Consider the following 22,743-nt stretch of genomic DNA (forward strand, 5'->3'; position numbering starts at 1 on the left):
AGGCAAAAGGATTCTTTGAAGGGTAATTGAAGTAGATACAATGCATTGTGCCTTATTCAGGTCAAATAACGCCACTGAGAATAAATTTAAACCTAAATGTAACTGGAGATTGGAAGTTTAACTAGATTTGTGATATGAATACTAATGACAAAATTACAAAGCACCTCATTACCAAATGCTTCTGGAGGTGTTCCCTCACGTGGTCCTAGTTTTCCAGAGAGACCTCATCAGTAATCTGAAAGCCTACAGCCAGCAAAGTGAGGCCTATATCCAGGTCTCGGGCCTCGGGCTCTTCTCCCCAGGCCACTGGCACTGGGGTCCAGTCAGAACAGACAGAACAGGACTTGAGAAATGAGGTGGTCAATGCAAATATCACACCCAAACACATCTGTTCAAGAGTCTGGACAGGTACGTTTTGCTTTGCTTTAGCCTCAATCTGTTTCTTCTTCTTCATTTCCTGAAAAGCATCAGATGAGGTTGCCTCAGGCCAGCAATACCTGAACCAACTAAATTTAAAAAAGCATTACTGGGGGCGCTTGGGTGGCTCAGGCAGTTAGGCATCCAACTCTTGATTTTGACTCAGGTCCTGATCTCAGGGTCATGAGATCGAGCCCAGTGTCAGGCTCTTCACTGGACATGGAGCCTGCTTAAGATTCTCTCTCCCCCTCCCTGCCCCCACATATGCCTGCTGGCGCTCTCTCTTAAAAAGAAAAAAAAAAAAAAACAGCATATGTAGTAGAATGAAAACTTGTTGACGTTCTTAAGAGTCTTATCTTTTTTTTTTTTCTTTTTGGCCATAAGCTGCAAACAGCCTCATCTTGCTCTTTTTGGAAATTCAGATTCCCAAATTAACTTCAAGTCTCCCCAACAATGATTTGTTTTTCTTTGTATATCTGGAAAAATACAGCACAAAGATATCTTCCTCAGGTTAAAGATATTTTAAATATTGAAACCCAACTTCTGGCATTGATAGTATTTCAATAGCTATGACTCATTAAGGGCATAGGGAGAAATGTATTTCATTATTTTAAGATTTTTTTCAAGGTTATTTTAGCAGATTAAAACAAAACAAAACAAAAAGCCTTTCCCTAGAACATTCCAGCATCTAGAGTATTTAATCTGAAATGCATTGAGTGTTTGTGGAGTAGCAGTAATACTGTGCGGAGCTGTCACAGGGCATGTGGAGGAGGCCATTCATGGTGACACATGCAGGACTCTGATGACAACCCAAGGAGAAATGAGGAAGCTGTGGGGAGTGGGATGGGGAAGGAAGGGTGTCTTAGGGCTCATGTTAAAATGCCTTCAAGGTTTTATGAACTTTTTGCAAGTTGTTTTGTAATCCATTTTAACTGATTATTTCAGTTATACAAGATAGCAGATTACCATTACTCTAGCATTATATAAGCAATAATACATGGAATACTATATTGAATACTGTGTGAAAAATACATTTCAAGTCATGTAGTGTATTAGAAACACCATATACCTACCTAATGGTTACCTATCTCTCCATTTATCACTTCCCTTTTTAAGATTTATCAATCTATTATTTAGATCTTAACATTTTATGCTCTTATGTTAATGTATGATTATTAACTCAAAATCTCCGTGGTAGTTTAGTGTTTTTCTCTGAAGGTGTTGGCCAGATTTAGGCTTAGAGAGTTGCCCAGCTGTGTGACTTTGTATATATGTTGCTTGACCTCTCTGTGATTTTAATTTTTCATCTGGAAACTGCACTTACCTTCTGGGTTTTTGTTAGTATTATATAAATGTATCCAGGCGAAGAACTTAGCATCATGGTTTACAAAGTCTCCTAAGTGCTCGATATTAGCTATCTTATTTTTAGTATTCCATAAACCACATCTCATTTTAGGTGCTATACTTACGTGCATGCAGGAGCACAGAAATTTTAAATACTTTGTTAGATCTCTGGTTGAGTTCACAGGTGTTCAGAATGATTTGATATCTATCTAGCTGAATTCCGGACACGAGACAAAACTAAGGTCTCCTACTTCTCCGCCATCTTGGGAAGTCTTCAATCATGAATCAGAAATTTTAAATACTTTGGAATGACCAGATAGCTGAATGATTTCTCTTGTTCTCTCTTTCATTCAAAGAGCTTATAGCTGAGGTAATAGCTGATGTTGGTTCAGAAGTTTTCCACACTCCCTCCCCACTCCCAACACACAATCTACTCTTGTGTCTCATGCAGAACAAGATTCACTACCTGCTGTAATAGATTTAATTAATTTCATTCAATTATTCAGTTGTGGATTCAGTAACACACAGGTGTCCCCAATTCATTCTGTGATCCCATCTAATACTTGAAAAATAATCGAGTGCAATTTTCATAATGTTAACATAAACACCAACCTGCTTGCAGAAATCTGTTTTGCTCCACTTGAATACGATCCACACAAATTTGATGAAGTGAGTCGCCCAAACCAAATGCTGAGAGGCAGAGCTGAGCCCCTCCACCTGGGAGCCACCCTTCCTCTGATGGCTTGATGTGTGAGATGAAAAGCTCACTATGCTTTAAGCCAGTTTGAGCCAAAATTGACCAATTGCTGGGCCCATTTCCTCCCCCACACCATTCACCTCATGAAGCCCCTCAGAAGCCCCTCAAATCCCACATCTTCAAGGCTGTAAGGGCTTTCCAGCTTTCTCCTTCCATTCCTGTCTATTATGAAGTTTGTAGCTTGGGGAAACTCACATGCTGAGTAGCAGGGATGTTCTTAATGATTGTTTATACTCCTATATGATATCTGGTGGAGATAATCTCAGGATTTTTATGAGATAAGGTTACCCCTAAAGCAGCAAATGATATTGGCCTTCTTCGAAAAGGTCACAAAACAAACAGTGTAATTGCACAGTTGTTATTAAATGTATTCACTTAAATTTCCAAATATCCCTCTGCAAAGGATGATCCCTGAATATCCCAGATGAAACATGATAATCTATTTTCATAAGAATGGAAATGAGAAATTTACTTTCAGTTTTTTGAAACATCTTGGTGAAGAGCTTGTAAATATGAAGGATTGTCATAGTGAAAATGTCAAATTTTGTTAAAACAAGTTGGAGTGTCTTGAGAAAGATGTGATACCAGTGCCTGTGATCATGTGGAATAGCAGATGGCCACAGAACTATGCATTTTCTAAAATTTAGCTTCTCAGAAATTCTGCAATCAAGTGTAAAAAGATGCAGGACACGGATGTGGAGAAAAGAAAAATGATGGATTATAGGAATTAAATCTAGCAGAAGTCTGCCTCTAGGACATATAAATAATCATCTGCAATCTCTAGAAATTACAATTGGAAACAGGACTGGAGAATTTTACACACAAAAAAAGTTTATAGTATTGGGAGACTGTGATATAAGTTTCATTTGCTTTACAAAAGGAGAATCTATTCTAATTTTTAATATCTGCCTAGAATAATTCAAATACAGTGATTGCAAAGTTAATTGCAAAGACTTGCTAATATAGCAGGGGTTTGCCGTTGTAAAGGTGAAGTGCATGTGTACCTATTTAATAAATTCCATGACAACACATTCCCCACTGACAATCACCAAAAGCCCCCAAATCTACTTAAGGAAATACACAAGCAGTATCTTCAGTCATGAGCTTCAGCGAAAGGACCACGAGTTTGCAGTTTTGCTTTATAAGCTGATGTGAGATTCAGCACATTATAAAGATGCACTTTATAAAGATGCCAGGTTTGTAACCATTATAACATGAGTAATTAAATTCACTTTCCTGAAATTAAAGACTTGATTTGAATTAAATGAATCAGAGAATGCTCTTTCCCAAACTCCCCTCCCCATCCACTTCAGTACTTTACTGTAACACTTCTGGGAGTCTGGCTAATCACGGATTCCCCAGGGGACATTCCCTGTGCCATTTTGCTGATTTGACATCCCCTCCAAATTGGGCACTTCTTTTTGGACAATTTCTGGAGCTTGCCTTGTTCACGTCTGAATGACGCAGGTACTTGCCACTGTGATTAGAAGAGCAAATTCTCCTGGAGTGGTGTTGCTAGTTCATATGTTTTAAAAAGCATTTATTGATTTATTCTGCATTAGTTACTGTACTTCTCTCCTGCTTTTATGTTAATTCAATTTTCCCTTCCTCACCCTTCAAACAGGAAATCTTAAATTATCCACTTGGGACCTTTCTTCTTTTCAAATTTACGAATGTTGTGCAATGAATTCACTCTGCTTTACCTATGTTACACACATTTTGATGTGTTGTGATCTCATCTTTGTCTCAAGGAATCTTGATAAGCTTCTGTTTAATGTCCAAATATTTGGACATTTGTCCAGATAGCTTTCTTTCTTTTTTTTCCCCAAGATATCTTTCTGTTATTGATTTCTATTTTTATTGCTTAATTTAAAATATAATCAACATTTTAATTAATATGATTAATTATTTTAATTAATTAGACCAAATATGCAACTTTGTACAGTTTCTATCCTCTTAAAATATTCAGAACTGCTTTACAGCCCAGAATATGGCCAATAGCATTTGAAAAAAATTGTATATCCTGCTATTGTTGGTTGGAATTTTCTATAAATGTCATTAAGATTGAGTTGGTTGATAATATTGTTCACATCCTTTATGTCCTTTGAGATTTTCTTCTTGTTCTATCAATTACTGAGGAGCGTTGAACTCTCCAGCTGTAATTGTGGGCATCATTTCAATCTGTGCTTGCTTCTCCTTCTTCAGTGCTCTGTTATGACGTATGGACACATTTATCACTCTTATTGTATCCTCTTATTCAATTGACTCCTCCAGCCTAGATGTGTCTTTTCATCCTCACCAATAGAGTTCTTCTTTTAAAAGATACGTTGATAATAATATAGACTCACATGCTCTGATACTCTGTTCCTTTTTCTTTAATCTTATTTTCTCTCTATGCTTCCTTTTGGTTGATTTCTATAGCAATATCTTTAAATTCACTAATTTTTTCTTCTGTAACATGTAATCTGTTATTAATTTTATCATTTGTTTTCCATTTGAGATACTGTATTTTTAAACTCTGAAGGTTCCTTTTGAATCTTTTGAAGGTTTTCCAGTTCTTTCCTCTTTGTCTTTATGTCTTTCTCTATTGTCTTAAATACACAGGGGACACTGATGATGGCTCTTCTAATAATATCCATCTTCTCCATCGCTTCTGTGGGGTCGTCCTATTAATTGATTTTTTTTCCTGGTTATTCATCTCATTTCCTTCTTCTTTGTATACAAAGACAATTTCATTGGATGCCTGTCACTGTGAATTTTACCTTTTTGGGTGCTAGATTTTTGTGTGTGTGTTCCATTAAATATTACTGGATTTTAATCTGAAGACAATGGAAGGTCAGTATATAGATTCCTAGGGAACAGTGGTTTATTAGCTGAAGTAAGAAGCCTTTTATAATTGATAATAAAGTGCAGATATAATACTAATAAATAGCAATATACAATACTTTGTATTTCCCCCATATGCTAGCTACTGTATTTGGATTTTGTTTGTTTATTTTGATAGTTAATTTTTAATATGAACTAAATGTTTATGTCCCTCCCCCCCCCAAATTCCTATGTTGACATCCTAACCCTGCAGGTGATGGCATTTGGAGGTAGGACCTTTGGGAGGTGATTAGGTCATGAGGGTGGAGCCCGCCTGAATGAGATTAGCTCTCTGCTCTCTACCACGGGAGGGCAGAGAAGACAGCCACCCACAGCCACAGTGCAGGCTCTCACCAGACTCCAAATCTGCTGGTGCTTTGATCTTGGACTTCCCAGCCTCCAGAAAGGTAAGAAATGCATGCTTCTTGTTTAAGTTCCCCAGTCTACGACAGCTTTGTTCCAGCAGCCCAAGCAGACTAGGACAGATCTCACCGACACATGTCGACCCATTTTGTCAGGGGAGGAAACAGAGGCTGAGCAAGCCAGAACATCCCACCATCACAGAGCACCTTGATCTAGCGGGGCGGCTTTAACAGAACACCGCGGACTGTGCGGCTTATAACAGCAGAAATTTCTCAGCTGGAGGCTGAAAGTCTGAGATCAGGTGCCAGCAGGCCCGGGTTATAGAGCCTTCTTCCAGATCGTGTGCTCACAGGGTAGAGAACAGAGAATGGGAGCAGGCTCTCTTGGGGCCCTTCGAAGGGCACTAATCCCATCACAGGGCTCCACCTTCATGACTGCATGTAGTCATAATCACCTCCCAAAGTCCCCACCTCCTAATACCATCACACTGGGGGGGTAGGTTTCAACATGTGACATCTGGGGGTGTGGGACACAAACATTCAGTCCATAGCACGCAGTTGGTGAGAGAAGTTGGGGGATTGTTCTCCATGGCCTTTCCACTCACTCACCTCAGGATACAGGAAGTATGTATATTTCAGGCTTTCAAAAACTAGAGATGCGAAGTGCACAGAAGTAAGGTCTGTGAGGTTCCTGCCCTGTGATGCTTAGTGAGCTTGACAGTGGAGCACTGTTTCCTTTCATCTGTCCCAGAAGATGGCCTGGCAACACCGGTCTTTCATGCAGAGTCAACATGCAGAGGACCTTGGATGTAGAGAAGAATATCACCAATACCCAAGAGACATGAGGATTAGTTATTTGGTTGATGTAAGCCAGGGGTGACAAACTTGCTCTTCAGGTTCCAAAAGAGATATTTCCCCTTTTTTAAAAGCGGCAATTCAAGTCCGAGTCCTAAGTGGGCTTTCATTTTCTCCAAGTGTTTCCATCTTTTCATAGGCACTGAAAGGCACTTTATCACAATTACTGCTCCTGCTTTAATAATGCATCAAACAAATCAGGCTTCCGCGAAATGAGACAGAGTAGCTCTCACGGGCCTGTCTTGTGTTTTTCAGGCAACAACTCAGCTCATTCTATCACTGCCTGCTGACGGACACTGCATTAAAGGGTGAGTGCTAGCCCAGCAAGGGTGCTCAACTGTGGCCACACAGTGGAACCATGGGAGGGATTTTGCACTCCCAGCACAGCAGGCTGTGCGTGGAAGATATTGCCAGTGACTCCTGGTCTAGGATGGGCATTGTATAATCTAAGCAGCATCCAAACTCAGGAATAAATCATGAATAAATTATCTAGCTTTGATAACAGAGTAATCTTAAATAATTGATCTGCAGTTGATAGAATTCCGAGTCCACTGTGGTCACTGATCACTTAAAAATCACTATGTTTTTTCTTTTTTTTTCTGAACTGCCTCCATGTTCAGTATTTTACATCAATTTTGAATTGTATCACCATGAGTGTTGTATCACATGCTAATTAATTAGAACCAAGTAATGAGCTTGGTTTGAGTAACCCACATTAGCATTCTTCTGTTACTGCCTGTGAAAGACATAGAAGCAAGACACTGTTGGTCTTAAAAATTCTGGCATAGAAAGAGACAGTGGAAGTAAAACTGTGCATCCAAGACTTTTTTTAATTTTATTTTTAAAGAGCAACTTTGTGAGGGCAGACAGGTAGTAGCAAATTCTAAAGATCATTTAACAAATGTGACTTGAAGCTCTTCAATGTATTAGTTCTGGCTGGTAGAATTAACTTAATTTCCCAAGAACTGACACGGATTTCTATTTTTGATTAATGATCTGGTTATGCCAAGACCTAAAAGAAACTTTTAAAATCCCAGTAGCAAAAATCTTAAAGTCTTGACCTGTAAGACTTTGGATTGATGGCACTCAAATTCACAGTCTAGCTGCACACCCACATCTTCCTTCGCACGTTTCTTCCATCCCAGTGCCTTGTTTAACATTTTTTAGTGTTTTAATGCTCTGTTAGGGGCCACCTGCTAAGGGTGTGGCTTGAAACTATTCAAAAGCATATAGCAACATAGAGATTTGTGGAAATTAAAAAAGTTTGTGTTTGTTTTATTAAAATAGAGATCGTGTGTACTGTTTGGAAATTAGGGAGAGAGACTGAATACTTTTGAATGAGATGTTGCAAATAATTATTTGTTATTATAATTATTAATCAGTTCTATAAATGTGCCTCTTTTTTCCCAAGAGGTAATGGTGCAGAAGGACCCAGTCAATAATAACCCTTCACTGCCTGGGTACAGCGTACTCATCAGACAGGGTAGGACCAACTCGGAGTCAGGTACCACGGGGCAAGCAGTGCATCTTCGTACCTGTTGGCTGGGCTGTATCAGTTCAGGAGACATTCATCTGTAGGAAATAGAAAGCCCAGCCAGCAGTGGTTTAAACCACAGAAACATACTTCGGTTATTTAACAAGAAGGCAAGTGGTTCAGAGTGGATTCAGCAGTGCCAAGATGGCAGGGTGTTAGTCAGCATCTCTAGGGTTCTCCTGTGTTTCTCTTAGGGTTGCAAAGTGGCTTCCACAATTCCATGTGTCATATTCTCAGGTAACGACATCCCAAGGCAGAAGGCAGGGCTCCCAGGGTGGTAGATCTTCTCTGTTTTACAAAGAAGGAAGGGTCTTTCTCACAAGCCCCCAGCAGTCTGCCCCTCACTTTCCATGTGCCTGGGCCAAGGCCAAGGGGACAGCGGGTGCCAGGCTCTCCAGCCCCTGGGGCTGGAAGCAGGTACCGGAGAAAGGGACTGTGCCACTGGTATGTAGCCATTCCCACAGCGATGCGGTCATGCCACAGGCCCTTCTAAGAGGAAATAATCTCTCAAGAGGAGCAGGGCCCACCACCGTGCTTGGGTGCAAATGGTAACCGGGTTTCCTGAGCTGTTAAATTAAACATGCATAACTGGTCTCCCCTGTCTGCACCTGCTCGGCCTCTGACGATCCATCTCTGCTCCTGTCTGCAGCTCGAGATCCATCATCCTCAGAGTGTAAAATCCGTATTATTTTATTTGTCCCTTGTTTGCTGGTCCCTCCTTGCTGTCTCCAATATTTTTTGTTTCCATTCCTTGCTTTGCCGGGACTTTTTGATTTATCCCATCACTGGAGGTCTGTGGGAGAAAGCAGCAGATATTTATGCCACCTGCATATTTCAGAAGCTCTGGGCAGGACCGCTGTGTCCCACGACTTTAGGGGAGCCATTCATTACTGAGCGCCGTGCTCAGCCTGCCCGACTGGAGGCGGCGAGACTGGATTTCGGCCGCAGAGGAGTGGCTTCATTGAGAAGATACAATTTTAAATTCCTCTTTCGAAAAGAAATTTATTTTCATCATCATCTCCCGTTGCCACTACCGTGTCTTAAGTCTTTATTACATCTCCCTCAGACATTGCTATGGCCTCCTGACTGATGTTTCTGTCACCAGTCCTTCCTCCCTGCAAAGATATTTCAAGAGAGCCAGAACCCCTGCTCATCGTAGACGTTAGCGGCTTCCCATTCAAACAGAACAACATCGAAGTTTATTTGTGGGGCATGTGGGTCTTTTTTTTTTTGGGGGGGGGGTGCCGGCACAATGACTACTCCAGCCCCAGAGCCTCCTGGTTCCAGCCAAGCTGCTCGGCTCCCCATTCCTTTCCTGTCACCTCCGACTTCCCACCTGGCCTTCTTGACTCACCCACTGGTGCTGCTGGAAGAATATCTTGTCCCCTTGTCAGTAGAAATTTTCCCCATCTCGAGCGGAGGGAGGACATGCCCCCAGGCTAGGTCGTGTGCAGGTTGGGATGGATCACAGTGAACGGTGTTTTCTTGCCAAGGGTGGAAGGCCAGTCAAGCAGGCCATCCAGCCAGTGCCCTTGCACAGAGAGACTCAGCCACAGACCCTAGTCACCCGTACATCCTTTGTGCTTGGTGGTGGTGGCCTGACTTGACACCACTCATCTTCCTTTGTTCCTGGCTGAGCACTCAATCCGCCCAGGGGCTCCCAAAAGCACCGTCCCTGTTGAGGCCCTGCTGAGACACTTAGTGGCTGTGGGAGAATGCAGGGGCAGGTCCTGGGGAGGGCAGGTGGAGGTGAGGGTAGCCTCCTATGATGTTTCTCCCTATAGCCCTGCCTGCCTCTGCAAAGGAGCAGCCCATCAAAAGAGGTAACTCCTTCCGCCCTCCACCCTGGCTCCCCATGATGGTGCAGCTGCCCTGACTCCTTCAGGGACCTTTTTAGATCCTTGCTTTTAGTGACTGAGTCCTATGCCCTGACCTGTGTGGGCTTCCTCTGAGATCGCAGGGACCCGGCAACATGAGCTGGCAGAGAAGGTGGATGTGGGAGGAGTTATTGTGGGTCCAACAACAGGTGCCTGATAAGAAAAGACAGGGATGGAATCGACCAGCTGCAGAGTGCCCACAGGGAGATGTCCAGAGACATACAGCAGCATAGTGCCCCAGGGAGGGGTGGGTTCAGGAATCCAGATCTGAAGCCCGGGGGCAGGACCACCAAGAGCTGAGCATGACAGTGAGTGGGTGCCAGTTAGCATGGGCTGCTTCACCCACAGGGGTGAATGAAATCAGGAAATCACAGCAGGACCTTCATGGGTCAAGTGGGTGAATTGGAAGATGGATAAGAGGGAAGGTGCAGCTCAGTGGCCCCGTGGGGACACAGCACTCTCTTCAGGACCACCCTGAGTCCCACATGTAGGGTAGCCTGGAGATTTCCAGAGCCTTCCCAATGTGGGCAGTAGAATCTCTGGCGTTCTGCCAGCTCTGGCCAGGCTGACTCAGGAACTGGCCAGACCCCAGCCCATTGGTTAGTCTTATAGTTTTGTAGGTCTTGAGAAAGGTGGGGCCTGATGACTAGGTAGTCATAGGAGAACTTGATTTGTCTGCTTTGGGGAATATTCAGAGAACATTTAATAATGTGCCAATGTTCTTGGCACAATGTTCAGCAAAAATAAAACCACAGTATGGACAACATGTTATGGATTTTGAGACAAAATTGCATGCACGTAGATGTACGAAACTGTTTTGAAGGACTTCACAAAGTCTCGTCTGAGTGTAGCTGGGGCTCATCTGGGAGTTCTCACTGCCTTTCCACACCAGTCCTCCACAGTAACCACTGGGGTCTGAGGGTTACAAAAAGATTTTAAAAGATCATGTTTTTTAAAAACTTAGTGTAGATAGCTATGAAGGTGTTAAGAAGGAAGCATTGCATAGCAACAGAAAAGCCACATCAATAGGGAAAAAATAGAATTTTCTATGTTCTAACTCTTACCTCTTCACAGTTTCCTTAAAGTGAGACTTGACTCATGTACTTTTTCTCATCATTTTTTTTTATTTGTGTCCCATATATCATCCTTTGTTCCTTTCATGAGTTCATAAGAAAGCGTATAAAACCATGCTTCCTTAGGCACGATTTCCTCCAACAAGGTGGTTGGGGACAGTTTTAATAAAGCATTCACTCAGGTCAGTGAGCTGCTCCTGGCACAGTCAGCACATCCAGGAGTGGATGCTAAAGACCTTAAGTAAGGTCTTATACTTTGTGTTGTAATCTGGAAAATTCTCCAAAGACGTATCAGGCTCAGCTCTAAAATCATTTGGGAAAATAAATACCCATTTTCCTCTTGCCAGTGTTAACCAACAGAAAATAAGCAGTGTGTCCCAATCTTCAAGAAGTCCTTCCCGAAATAACATGTTAATTAAAGCTCAAGGCCTTTTACCTGGACCAGGCTTCAATGTTGGCTGCAATGCTCTGAGCAGATAGTCCCTAGATCTGATACCGTTTTCATCCTCCCCTGCCCTGTCTTTGTCCGCAAAGGCTTCCCGGACACTGGCATGATGGGGGAGAATTGTTCTAAGCTAGCAATTTATTGAGTCACTAACCTATTTCAGGAACACACAGGCCAATTCCCACGGACTTATTTTCACAATGGTTGTGCAAAGTAGATATTGTTAGACCTGTGTTTAAGAATAGGACCTGGAGATTGAAAACATAACTTGCCAAAGAGACACAGCACGGCTAAGCCGTGCTCCCTGGAAGATTCTCTTGGCTCCTTCTCTTGGGTCCCCACTACATGACCCCATCTACAAGCTCTCTCTGCTCTGGAGGAAAATGGCGATGTGTTGGGTCAGGAAGTTGCTGGGTGTTTCATGAGGACATATTATTTCCTTGTAATTGTTGAATCACTTATAGTTAAATATTTTATTAACTTCTCCCCCCACCCAATGGTTGGTTTTAGGAAAGCAGGGATTGTACCTCCCTTTCTACCATTGTATTCCCAACATACAGCAGAGTACTTGGCATATAATAGATGATCAATAAATGTTGATAGCTCTTTTGAGTGTAATCTGTATGAAAGAAAACACCTCCTGTTGGGTGGCTTTTCTGTCCTGCACTAGCTTATCCTTACTTCCCTCAATCCACCAAGCACATAGCCCCACTGGGTTCTTTGCCCTGAAGCCCTTCCCTCCCATCTCTGCCTTAATGGTGTTCATCTCACTGTGCGGCATTTCCCTTTTCCCCTGAAGGACCCTCTCCCCCTCCATCCACACTGTCTGTCTCCCAGCTGTTCTCAAGCTATTCACTTTGTCTCTGCTCTTTAGTTGTCTTTTCTGAATCCCACTCAAACCCTCCTTTCCTGAGAGCCACCGACTTCTCCATGATGCACGAGAAGGTGCAGACATGCCCTCGGCAGTTGTAAACTGGCTCTCCAGAAGAATAAAAAAAGAAAAAGAAAAACAGCGAGACAGAGGCAGATGGGGTGAGGTGCGATGCTTGCCTATTTCCCCATGTAAATACTCCTACCGTACTCGCTTGCAAGCTGCCAACGTGATGTCGCTAAACCCGGAGTTGCACACAAAGGGATGCACATGGCCAGCTCCCCGGTGCCCAGGGGGACCCCTCCAACACAGCACTGCGTGCAGCCCATGGACGACATCGCCCTCATTATGATCCTGAACTTTCTGAAACATCGTCCTTGGAGGAGGTGGCCAGGGATGTGGCCGAACCACATAGGGTGTCAGTTTGATCTCATTGGGAAAGGAGGGTTACATTGCCACAAACGAAGGAAGAAATTAAAGTCTATTTGCTAAAGATTTTTTTCCCCATAACCTCTCACAGGGGGCCCCTCCTGTGAGCTGAGGGGCCCCCAACTGCACACCCCCACTCCTTTCTGTTCCAGGATTCAGGGTGGTATTTTTCAAGCATCTCAGAGGACTTCCCACAACTTCCAGGAGAAGGCACCTGCTCCCCCATACCCTCCCTCTGGATGCCAGCCCTTTATCCGAGGGGCTACCTTGTCTGGAGTAACAGCCTACAGACTACAGCACCCTGCAGTCCCAGGAGAACACACACCAGGCTCCACTGAGCTCTCCCAGCCTGCAGAGGGGCAGACATACCTCTCTGTTCTGTGTCCAGAGGTCATTGTTGGGTAAGCTGTACAGGGTATCCGTGGGCAGACTCAGATATCCAGTGAGAAAGCTGACCATGGCAGGGGAGAGAAGCATCTCCCTTAGAGGACCCCAGATGGGCTGGGTGACCCAGGCGGACAGGGCGAGGATTCATCAGGAGAAAAGCACAGCATCTTCTCTGATTCCTTCTCCAATTTCAGGTCTCACCCCGTGGATCTCTCAGGAAAACACCACCACCAGCAGCCTCTGAAAACCAGCATCTTCATCCGTCTGTTACCAAACAGTGACAACATCAGGGTGTCAAATCGAGGTGACATTAATTCAGGATTTAGAGTTAAGCTTGCTTGCTGGAATTCTATTAATTATTTTAAAAATTATGTCTCTGTCAATAATCTCTGTCAATATTACTAGAAAATATGGAACTACCCTCTAAAGGAGAGTAAATCATGAAAAAGGAGATGAAAATTATTGTATTCCCTAAAGCAACCTGTAATGACGACTAAGTTGCTAATTGTGGATTCCTTTGTCTAAGGGTTATTGTCATTTGTAAGTAAATGCATTGTATCCTTTTTCAAAGGATTTGTTTGCAAAAGACTCCACATTTCAGACAGGGTTGTTTGGACAGTTGGTAATGCAGTTGCACTGGGAGAAGTCCTAAGTGCTTCAGTTATATAATTATAATAACTTCAGTAGACATTTGACTCTGTTTTCATGGGAAAATAATTTATTTGCTTCAATTTTACATTTTTCCCTTCAGTATCTTTATTAGGCAATTAAATTTGTTCTTTAAAAGTCGGGCTTCCTTAGACTTCCACACCTTCCCTAAAATGTAGCCTATAAAGGAGATTATGTATCCCTTGTGGCATCTTTAGGTTACAAGTGCTAATAGTCATTGTTGTTTAATTTCTTAATTATGTGCCCTTATGTGCCCCTTTTCTTAAGTGCTCTGTGGTTTACTCCTCTGAATTAGCAGGTTAATGAGCGACTGCACCCTTGGAGCGCACCCTTATTGTAAGAAGCAATTCTCTCACCTTGGAAGGGTTAACCTCAGTACGCTGTTCTGTGAGGGTAGAAGGCAGAGCCCTCTCTGGGGGAGGCTCTGTGAAGTCCTCTGCGAGATTCACGTAGGGCACAAAGCAGCAATGCATGTGCAGCTGGTTCGGTGTTTGCCTTCAGAGCTGGTCCCTTAGCTCGTCCTCTGGTTAAGCATCCCAGTCCTCAGAGTCATGGCCAAGACAACAGTCTGAAATTAGGCTTGGAGTTGATCCTGACCATCCCTTCACCTCTAATTTCTGCCGCGGTCCCTGAGGTCCCAGGGGACTTCCTCATGGAAGGTGACATCTTACTCCTTTGACGGCACTGAGCCAAGAGAGCTTAAGACAGATACAATCATCTCAGGGAATGAGCTCATTGGTTAATGTGTTATCCCTCTGACTCCACAAATCTTAGACTATAAAATATGATAAATTCTGAGATTTCAGGTGTCAGGTGAATTGAAAGATTTTTTCTTTTTTTTTACAAAGAAAAAATTAGCCAGAGTCATGGTGGCAGTCAACCAGCAGCACCACATGCAAATGAAACTCAACTAAAATAAGGCTCTCCCTCATCTCTCGCTCATTCTGCAGATCTCTCTTTCTTCCTGCTCCCCTTCACTCCCAGTCTTCAGTCTCAACCCAGCACATATTTGGGAAGCCCCTGGGTTATGTGAAGAACAATAAAGTAACAGAGTTTGGGGTCCATGCATTTAGCAGTGCCGACAGTGAGCTCCAAGCAGCTCTACCTAGAAAACCTGCTCCATCCTTTCTTTCCCACTCGGGAGCAGTTCTGGTCTCTCCCTACCTCTCCCTGGTTTCTTTTTCCTTCGCCATCTCTGTCAGCCTCTTTTTCCAGGTTGCCTCTCCATGGATCCACTTGGCCAAGAAGCTATCTCTTTCGTATTCGGTGGGAGGAGAAAGAAACCTCGTCTCCCTCTGCATCTGTTAGCAAAATGCCTGCCCCCCTGGCCTTGCAGCATTTAACTTCTGCTTTTGGGACATTGTTTCCAATGTGCCTCATAAAATATGTATGGTGGCTGTGGCATCTTGGTCAAGAAATGGTTCCGTTTTAGCACAAGCCTTGAGATATTTTTTACATCCTAGCGAATTATGGTATTAACCACCCATTTACGTTAACAGTGGAGGGAGCAGCCTCTAATCTAGATTATGATGTGGCTTGTTAAGAGATTTTTGAATCAAGTAATCTGCATTTTTGCAGTTTCTTATGAAAAGGATCATGGTGAAAAACGATCCCCCTATATTCTCACAATCTTAAAAAAAAAAAAAAAGTGTATCTCCGCAAGAAACTTCATGCTCTTTTCTTGAAATTTGCAAACTGTGTAAAGTCATCTAAAAATGTTTTCTGTCCATAAGAGTTGGCCTTGGCTTCAGGAAGGAGTCCTTTAGTTGTGCTGCCTTACTTTTCTGTTGTGTAAAAAATCAACATAAATTCGATGGCTTAAAATAACACCAATTTACTAGCTCTCTGTTCTATAGATCAGAAGTCCAGCATGGAGGATAATGAAAATAGATAATGGAAATCATAGTGTGATTGAAGAATTGTAATCTCCCATTGTAAATTGTTCCTAAACTTAAACGGACATTTTAGGTAACATAAGAACTGCCTGTGGTTGGAGGCCCTCATTTTTGTGGTTATTTTTCCATGTCACTGGTTTCACACCTTGAGACTCTGAATCATTTACGTACCAAACAAGCCAAATACCAACCATCTCAAGTATGTTAGAATCCAATGAAGGAGATAAAAATTGACTTGAAATATATCAAATAGTAAATACTTTTGTTATCAGGCACTTCGGTTTATCCTGCTTTCAACATGGTATATGATCTCTGGGGTATTAAAAACAGGGGCAATCAGGGCGTGACCCTGGGACCAGTCACTCAGCCTCACGTGGAACATGTGAGAAACACAAATTCTCCAGACCCATCTTCCGATTCAGGACCCTTGGTGTGGAAACCAGCAACCCATGGTTTGACCAGCCCGACAGGCAGTTTGGATGCTCTCTCAAGTTTGGGGGCGACTGATCCAGAACCGCAGTCCATTGTGTGCGGGGACTCTTGGTCCCTCTAGAACTAACATCTTGTGTGAGGTTTAGCTTTATTTATTATGAGTAATGTCAATAATTAATCCTAGTCATGTGCATGAACTATGGGACCTCCCCAAAGTCAGTGTGCAGACCCTGAATATAATGCTCATGGGGTAGTGTTCATGAGATTCTCTAGGTGGGCAGATCTGACGTCATGTTTGATCTGATACCAAACAATCCTGACTACGAAAATGATGGAATGCGTGACGTCTCTCTTCCCACAAACTGCCTGTAAACGGGTAGCAATAGGCTGATTACTCTCGTGTTACTCGCTCTTTGTTTTGTTTTTATGATTATGTATACTTCTCTCCTAGGCTTTGGACCTGTTAACTAAAACTGCATCTCCCTGTCCTGTAGATAAGAAACCTCTAGTTTTATGAGCCATGGTTGGCTTCAGTGCTGCCACTTTCTAGCCACTCGTGGCTCCTGGGGACTCAGATTTCTGAAATCCCCTGGCTTTCCCCAGCTCAGATGCCCAGTCAGCTTCATTTCCACTTGGCTTTAATTATCCTCTTATCTTTCCTTTCCTGGGCATTCCTTTTGGGTGAAGCTATTCAAGGTCTCCCCATAAGAGCTTTAAAATCCCGTCCTCTCCCCTTCTATGGGGAAAGACTAAACCCCAGATAATGGAACGTGCCCGTGGAGAAATAACCTACCTGAGGTTATCACATTCAGTTACTCCAGGTTTGACAGCCACGCACACCTACGTGGGTCTCTAACTTCTCTGCAGAGCATAGACGGACAACCCCGATAGAGCATGGCATAATGCACCATCTTTGCCAGAATCAGTCCTGTGATTGCAGCCATGTCTTCTGTTTACAAGACTGCAAACAATTTGAACAAGACAGAATGAAATAATTTTAAAACTCCATAACCTCCATATAGTTAAATGGACTTGATTTCATCATCAGAGATGAATATCCTGGGAAACATGTTAGAGAGGAAAGGGGCAAATGTACAAAAGTCTGACCTAAATTAAAAGCAGTGTCTGTTGTATTCTAGAATACCTGATCTGTCATGATTATTTAATCTGCTCAAATTTCATATTTTTGTTAAATATTAATTTGATGCCTTTTATAAGAATTAGCACAGATGGTGACAAAATCCCTGAAACAATTAATTCTTACAAATAATAAAAATAAATAAAAAACAAACAAGCGAATAAACAAATAAAGCAAGTCCTGAGTAGGTGAACCGTCTTGTCCCGCATGTCCTATGCTGAGCTTCCAGCTAAGAGACCCTTATGATCATTGGAGGTAGTAGTAATGGGAGGCTTTAATCCAGTTATTTCCTTCCTATGGTTGTGGGCACTTATGGTTACAAAGATCATCTTAAATGAAGAAGGATGGAGATTGGAGACGGCAAATAGTAGTGGAAATACTTAGCCTAAGAAATCATGGGGAGTCAAGGAATCTTGACCTCATGGTTTGAATTCATGGAAATCAAGACGCAGTTACATAAGCGTCTTTCAGGGCTTGCTATGACGGGAACTATCATTGCAAAGCACAGACCCCACCTACTCCTTAATTCTTTTGAAGACTCCTGATTCTAGTTAGAATAAAATTCAGTTCCTCACTGTGGCCAACAAGGGCCTGCATAATTTGTCACCTCCGGCCAATTGCAGTGTCTCAATCCTCTACTCATTCTATTGACCCGCTTCTTCTTCTGCTCATCAAACACGCTTACTTTTCCATCTGCCTGGAACATACTTCTTTCAGATTCTCTCTGTCTGACCTCATATTAAGGTATAATTTATAGATCACCTCCACAGAGAGGTCCTTCCGCAGTTGCCCTGCACCTAGGTCACTCACTATCCTGTTACCCATTAAATGTAATAACCTGCAGGGCACATTCTTGGCAGTCCTGTTCACTTCTCTCTCTGGCGCCTTGTGCATAGTAGGTGTTCTTCTAATGCTTTCTAAGAACTTGAAGGTCAGAGGGGATGCTTTATACCTCTAAAGGTAGAAAGTCTGTTCTCATTGGTTTTATGTTGTTCAAGATATACTTTATCTGCTTTACATGATCAAAAAGCCCATTAGCAGGCTTCATGTAACTTCATTGGAAATCACTTCTGAATTAATCCTCATCAGGATTGGGTGGAAGATACATTTTTACAGAACATCCTTGGAGATCTGAGGACAAAAAGTGATTTAGGATACAAGACCTTATTTTTAGGGTTATAATCAAATACTAATTCATTTATTTATTTATTTTGTTGCTCAAATTGTTCCAGCTTTGGTCATTGGAAGCCCTTTCACTTGGCTCCTGTGTCCCTTTGGCATACTGTCATCCTTGTGGGTGGGTCTTCATTTATTTACATGTATTTGAGCCCTTCATACTTTCTAGTCTTACAAGATGTTCCAGGCTCATCTTGTATATTTCCTGCCCCGGTTCTAGAATCATTCATTTCTCCAAGGAGTCAAGGTTCCTTTTACTGGAGAATGGTGTTAGAAACAAAGACCTGGGGGCGCCTGGGTGGCTCAGTCTTTAAGCATCTGCCTTCGGTTCAGGGCGTGATCCCGGCGTTCTGGGATCGAGCCCCACATCAGGCTCCTCTGCTGGGAGCCTGCTTCTTCCTCTCCCACTCCCCCTTCTTGTGTTCCCTCTCTCGCTGGCTGTCTTTCTCTGCCAAATAAATAAATAAAATATTAAAAAAAAAAAAAGACCTGGTTTTGCTCTTCACTACTGGAATTATTGATTTTGGGCTCTCGCAGCTGGCAGGGTGCAGAAATATATGTGTATATACTAACTGGCGTATATACACATAGCAATAAAAAGCTAAACGTGTGTTCATACTGACATCTGCATCTCTAATCTTTACCATATAGATTATTCTACCCTTCTCCCTTTTCTTACTAGTAAACTCTCTCTCCCAATGGTGGAAATCCTGGCTCTCACTATCTACCACCTACTTATTTGTTAATTTCAGCTGACACATACACTGGCTTCGGAAGTGTTAACCCACACCCCTTGGGGGAAACAGTCTCAACTAGAGTACAGTGCTTATGTATTCTCCTTTTGCCTTTAGTCTTACAGACTCCACTTATTTTCAGTTACTTAGGTCAATACCCTTTCTCAAAGCCTTATTACTAAACCCAAAGACACAGAGATTTTCGTCTTTTGTTTTCTTCTCAAAATTTTTCAGTTTTATGTTTTACATTTAAATATATGTTTCATTTTGAGGTAATTTTTTTAAAAGATTTTATTTTTTATCATAGAGAGAGAAAGCGCACAAGCAGGGAAGTGGCAGGCAGAGGGAGAAGCAGGCTCCCCATTGAGCAAGAATCCTAATGTGGGACCTGATCCCAGGACCCTGGGATCATGACCCGAGCCTAAGGCAGATGCTTAACTGACTGAGACACCCAGGCGTCCCTGAGGTAATTTTTATAAAAGGTCTGATTTTAATTCTGGGTTTCTTTTGTTTGTTTGCCTATGGGAATCCAGTTGTTCCAGCACTATTTGTTGAAAAGTTCTCCATAAACTGGTGTTTGTGCCATTGTCAAAGATCAGTTGAAAACATTTGTCATCTGGGCTCACAATTCTGTTCCATTGACTTATGTGCCTATTCTTCCATAATACCACACTGACTTGATTACTGTAATTCATAGTGAGCCTTCAAATCAGGTAGTGTGAGTCTTTCAACTTTGTTTTTTTTCGGTATTGTGTTGGCTAGTCTAGATCTTCGGGTTTTTTTAATATAAACTTTAGATTCAGTTTGTTGATATGTACAGAATAGGATACTAAGGTTACTTTGGATCTATAGATCAAGTTGGGAAGAATTGACATCTTAATATTTAGCACCCCAATCCATAATCAGTGAATATTTCTCCATTTGTTTAGATCTTCTTTGATTTCTTCATGTTTTGTAGTTTCTCCCTACAGATCCCATACATCTTTTCTTACAAATTTGCCTAAGTATTTCATTTTTTCATGCTATTTTTAATAATAATTATTTTAGTTTCAAATTATGATTGTTTATTACTGGTATTTAGGAATGCAACTGACTCTTTTTTTAGATTTATTTATTTATTTGAGAAAGAAAGAGAACTAGCATAAGCACACGCAAGTGGGGGGAGGGGCAGAGGGAGAGAATCTTTAAGCAGACTCCCCATTGAGTGCCGAGCCAGACATGGGGCTGGATCTCACAACCCTGAGAACATGACCTGAGTTGAAACCAAGAGTTGAGTGCTTAACTGACTGAACCACCCAGACACCCCAGAACTGACTTTTTTGTATTAATCTTTTATTCTGCAACCTTGCTATCTTACGTATAGTTCCAGAAGGTTTTTTTGTTGTTGTGCTTTGGGCTTTGCAGTTTATTTTGGTTTTACACATAAACTATTATGTCATCTGTGTATAAAGATGCTTTTATTTCCTCTCTGTCAATTTTTATACATATGATTTCTTTTACTTGTATTATTGATCTAGCCAGGATGTCCAGTATTATGTTGAATAGGAGTCATCAGATGGGACATCATTTCTTGGTTCCCTATGCTATATGGGCAGTATCTAGTCCCTCACCATTAAGTAAGATATTAGTTTTAGATATTTTATATATGTTGTGTATTAGGTTGAGAAAGTTTCCAACTATTTCTGGTTTCCTAAGATTTTTTATTATGATTGGATGTTGTATTTTGTCAAATGATTTTTCTGCATCAATGTATATGATCAGATGATTTTTATTCTTTATCCTGCTGATATGGTGGATTATATTGATTGGTTTTTGAATGCTGAGCCAGTCTTTCAGACCTGGAATAAATCCCACTTGGTCATGGTATATAATTTACTTTAGAAATTGTTGGTTTCAATTTGGCAATCTTGTGTTGAGGATTTTTGCATCTATGTTCATAAAAGATATTGGACTCTAGTTTCCTTTCTGTCATGTCTTTATCTGTTTTTGGTATTGGGATGATCTATAAGAAATTGTGGAGAATTAGTATCATTTTTTCCTTATATGTTTGGTAGAATCCACCAGTTAGACCATCTGAGCCTGGTGGTCTCTATTTTAGAATGTTATTAATTATTGGTTCAATTTGTTTCATAAATATGGGCTACTCAGGTTATCTATTTTTTGTTGTTTATGTTTTGGCAATTTATGCCTTTTAAGAATTTAGTTCATTTAGTCTAAAATATCAAATTTGTTGGCATACAGTTATTCATAGTACTCTTTTATTTTTCTTTTAATCCATGAGATTTGTGTTAATGACCTCTCATCATGTGTGTCTTTCTTTATTTTACTATTTGGCTAGAGGTTTATGAGTTTAATAGACCTTTTCAAAAAACAGCTTCTTGGTTTCTTTGGTTTCTTCACAAAATGATTAAACAGCCACTCCCAGGGGATTTTGGATATTCTTGATAAATATGTAGCCACCCACAGTTAGAGATTGGCAAGGTCTATCAATCTTCTTCCACATGACCTTGATATTGGGAGTGAAAGCATTTGATGTACTGAGTTGTGCTACATATAGGAATACGTACAAGATGTTTATTTTAGTAAGCATGTCCAGAATAGTCATGTATCCTGTTATGTAAGCTCAGTAAACACCCAGTTCTCTGTACATTTAGGTATGCCTCCACACCTGGTACAAATTCTTCTCTTGGGGCAGACAAGACATTCTAGAGGCAGATCCAGTTATACATATAATCATCTTCAAGCAACTAGTATTCTCTGTTAGTGGGTGAACACGAGATGGTTTCAGAGTCAGGCTTTGGGTGCCTTTCTGAAGGATATGGGGTGAAGTGTTCACAGGATGCTTATATCCTGTTCTTGCAAGGATAGTGATTGTGTCTCTGAAATACCAAGCCAATCACTATATCTCTAACACCACTAATTTTGCCAAAGAAAATCCATTCCAATCTTTGCAGCACTAACAAAATATACCTGGTGTTTCCCAGAGAGACAAGTAGCTGAAGTGCGTATGGTTACAGTAATGGAGTTTAGTCTTTTGATCAAATATTAGTTAATGACATAGATGGCATGTTTACGATAACGGCAACTGGCCAACCCTTGGATAAGGAACAGAACTAACATGCCCATTCTCATTTGTTAAATATGATTTATTTCTATTAGTTCAATGTTTAAAAAAAAAACACTGAAAATTAACATTTAAATATTCAACCATGAACCCACAGTCATTTTCATTCTTTGTTCTCCTCCAAATTTGATTAATATAAATATGCATGATTTAGTTATTGCTTAATCATAGACCACATACAGTTTAAGATTCTGATTTTTCCAGATATTCTCATCTCCTTCACCTGTGGTTTCTCTTTCCCCATTTTTAGAATATCTTCTCTTTATATTCTACTCTATAGAATTGTCCACTTTGTGATAGAATTAGTTATACACCACGAAAACAGAAACTTAGCAAGTCATCCATCCCAGACTTATACC

The 22,743-nt window shown here is 41.5% G+C and overlaps 1 protein-coding gene across 1 annotated transcript in view; it reads left to right on the forward strand.

Annotated features, from left to right (window-relative positions):
- Positions 1–22,743, forward strand: part of LOC109491323 (A disintegrin and metalloproteinase with thrombospondin motifs 1-like) — a 135,076-nt gene that overhangs the window by 77,443 nt on the left and 34,890 nt on the right. Inside the window, exons 5-7 of the mRNA XM_034655697.1 lie at positions 6,856–6,908; positions 12,982–13,230; positions 13,411–13,520. Of these exons, the coding sequence (XP_034511588.1) occupies positions 6,856–6,908; positions 12,982–13,230; positions 13,411–13,520 (412 nt within the window). The remainder of the gene's footprint in view (positions 1–6,855; positions 6,909–12,981; positions 13,231–13,410; positions 13,521–22,743) is intronic.

This window comes from Ailuropoda melanoleuca, chromosome 3 (genome assembly GCF_002007445.2).
Source record: "Ailuropoda melanoleuca isolate Jingjing chromosome 3, ASM200744v2, whole genome shotgun sequence".
In the NCBI taxonomy this organism is placed as follows: Eukaryota; Metazoa; Chordata; class Mammalia; order Carnivora; family Ursidae; genus Ailuropoda; species Ailuropoda melanoleuca.